The following is a 2,951-nucleotide window of genomic DNA, read 5'->3' as shown; positions in this document are numbered from 1 at the left end:
TCATTCCCTGCTATCGAACTCCTCAGAGGAGAAGAAGGATCCCTGTGAACCGTCAGCCCTCACACCTTTAGCGGTAGTTGGAACAGCGTTGGAATCCAAGACACGGAAGCCACTGGCATCAGCGACGTACTTGACGAAGTAATCCACACCTTCAGGAGAAGTCCACCTGCAGGACAAGAATAAACACATAGATTTAGGTAAACTTATTACTTTGCATCACATGATTTCTGCTCCACATTACATTTCGGAAATGTACAGACAGTATAGACTTGTGGTGACTTTTCTTTTACGTCAAACGTGCGAATATAGCGACATTTTACTGGGCAAGAAAACACTGATGTTACGTTCAAAAGATGCGATCTATTGTTTGTAGTATTCACGTCTTTCTAGAAATATTTCAAGACCAGAGTTGGACAGCAAGTGATGGACTCACCTGTACGTGCCAGTGACGGTCGTGTCGTCTTCGCTGACCTGGTAGTGTTGGATGTCGTCCAGGTTCAGGTCGAGGATAGAGTCGGGGCGGGCAGCGACCAGGGCGGCCAGGCTCAGAAGGACGAGAACCTGACGGTGGAGAGGGAAGATTATGGTCCAGCGAACGACAGGAGAGAGAAAGATAGAGAGAGAGAGAGAGGAATAACTTTGAAAGACTTGATTTGAAGATGTAGTGGGCATAATCTAAGTTAATATAGAGTATAGCAAATTTAAAGTATAGAATACTCCGTATAATATTTAAGGCAAAACATGTAGAAAAAAGTTGAAATAACCGTGAAATAAAGGTGGACCCATACATTTACTGTACTGGAAAATCAGTGATCTTTACTGAACAAGACGAAAGAAAGAAAAAATGCTAAGCCACAAAAGATCAGTACTAATACAGCGACATAATCAGAAAAATACTTTCGTTCACGATCATCACCACCTGCTGCAGGTGTCCCAGTCAGTGTTGGCCTCAACTGTCACCTTAACAACTAATGAAACACCTCACCTTTCGACAAACCGATGATTCTAATGAGCTCGAAAAACAACATCTTTGTAGTTTCAGTGATTTTCCCTCATAAGTTAGACGCCAACATTATTCCAGCCAATTCCTCTTATGTTAGATTTTTTCATTCTTAGAATCTTGATGAAGGTGAAGTTCCTCTATATCCTCTGGTGGCGATGGAAAATTTTTCTTCAGATACGAAGTCGTCGAATTCGAATAATCTGTTGTCTGATACTTCTAGGTTTGTCGTGTTCCTGTTGACCAGAGGCTTAATTGTCCAGACATAAACATCAGGGCGGCCAATAAGAGGAACTAGAGGCTCCCATCACCCAATATCGTCGACCTGACTTATTAGTAACAGCGAGCCATCTTGGATGATGGCCGAGATCGTCGAACACAGTCTTAAAATATCACTGAAGGACCTTCCCTACGACCTCTGGTTGAAGTTAACTCATGAGTTTCAAGGAAGATTGAAAAGTAAAAAGTTAATGAATGGACTGAATATAATAACAGCAACCATCCTGGATGTACCTATGTCACTGGACACAAATTTTGAAAAGGGTCTTCCTGAAGACCATTACTATCAAGTTTGGTTCATACTGGATCAAGTAGTTCAGAAGAGAAGACCAATATGTGAAACATCTACGGACGTATGATGACAGACGAAGTCCGCTAAGCGATGGCAAAAGTTCTTTAGGTGAGCTGTAAAACGAAGATAACTTCGTAACCTCGACGTTACGTCTTGAATAGCACAGTGGAACACTTGACTTTCTTTTACAGCGACAGTATTTAGCTATCAGCCTTGAAACAATAGTTCCAAGGTAACAAGTGATGGAGGACGCAATACAACTCAGGCAGGAGCAGGGGAAGGCCGACTTACTGGACACTTCATGTTGGTTGTTAGTGAGTGAAGGAGTGAGTGATGGCCCAGCTTGGTCGCCTCGGGTTTTATAACAACTGAACCACAGACCTTGCCCCTGCCAACCACAACTTGGCTTACCTCGTAATAGTACACCGACGACACAAATACTAACCCACACATTCATTCATTCACATATACACTTTCAGACAAATACATACAGAAGCACACTTCCACAGACTTTGACAAACACAAAGAACGTAAAAAGTCAATTTTCAGATAAAATACGTTTGCAAGCCCCATTCTTCCCCAAAAAGTAACCCATATAATCCCTGTTGGAAAATTCTACATTAGTTTCCCTTTCATTTATATTTCGGTCAACAGGTGAGATATTAACTCAAACGGGCAATACACGTATAAAAAACCTTCTCCAGCTGAACACTTGCGTCTGCTTTAATAACAGGAAACTGAAGTGGAAAGAACAAGAATGGGATCGCTCACACCTGCAGCATTGTGTCAAGACACTGACGTACATCATACTTCACGAGGACGAGACAGACGACACCCAAGTGTTCGGCAAAATAATGCAAACAAAATCTCTGACTTTTTTTTCCAATTATAGCTTTTAGATTTTTTTTTAAAGTTTGGTGGCCTACCGATGCCATTAAAGTCCCAGATCAGGTGAAGACGGCCTTTTCCTGAAATTGTAGTTTTGCCTAACCTACATAGATGGGAAGATTCAAGAACTTCGAAGGAAAATTCGCATATTATTACAATACCAAAATCCACTGATTCACATTCTCTTGGATCAATCTCACTTCCGATATGTTGTTATAAGACGCCCGAGAAAATGTAACTTAACAGAGAACACAATCACATTACTTTTTCCCAAATTGCAGTCTTAATGGCTTGATAAATGGCCGGGGCACTGTCGGCTGCATTGCTAGTTAACAATCAAAAACTGAATTACAAAATTCCCTGCGATAAAGGAAACTTTTGACAAGGTACAGGATGGAGAAATCACTAGAGGGTTAGCTGAGCTGAGAATTATTGGTAAGTTAAATGAGAGGAGGGAGAATATAAACGCTTCTTGATATTTTGGTGGATATT

The 2,951-nt window shown here is 41.2% G+C and overlaps 1 protein-coding gene across 1 annotated transcript; it reads right to left on the bottom strand.

The window, feature by feature from the left end:
* LOC139757909 (cuticular protein 47Eg-like) lies at nucleotides 1-1,874 on the bottom strand. Its single transcript, XM_071678854.1, has 3 exons — nucleotides 1,863-1,874; nucleotides 434-561; nucleotides 1-166 (listed from the first exon to the last, which is right to left on the bottom strand). The coding sequence occupies exons 1-3, from the start codon at nucleotides 1,872-1,874 to the stop codon at nucleotides 1-3; spliced, it is 306 nt and encodes a 101-aa protein (XP_071534955.1).
* Nucleotides 1,875-2,951: the final 1,077 nt, after the last annotated feature.

The sequence above is a fragment of the Panulirus ornatus genome, chromosome 28 (genome assembly GCF_036320965.1).
Source record: "Panulirus ornatus isolate Po-2019 chromosome 28, ASM3632096v1, whole genome shotgun sequence".
Taxonomy (NCBI): domain Eukaryota; kingdom Metazoa; phylum Arthropoda; class Malacostraca; order Decapoda; family Palinuridae; genus Panulirus; species Panulirus ornatus.
The sequence above is the reverse complement of the archived record's forward strand: the minus strand, read 5'-3'. Positions and strand labels throughout refer to the sequence as shown.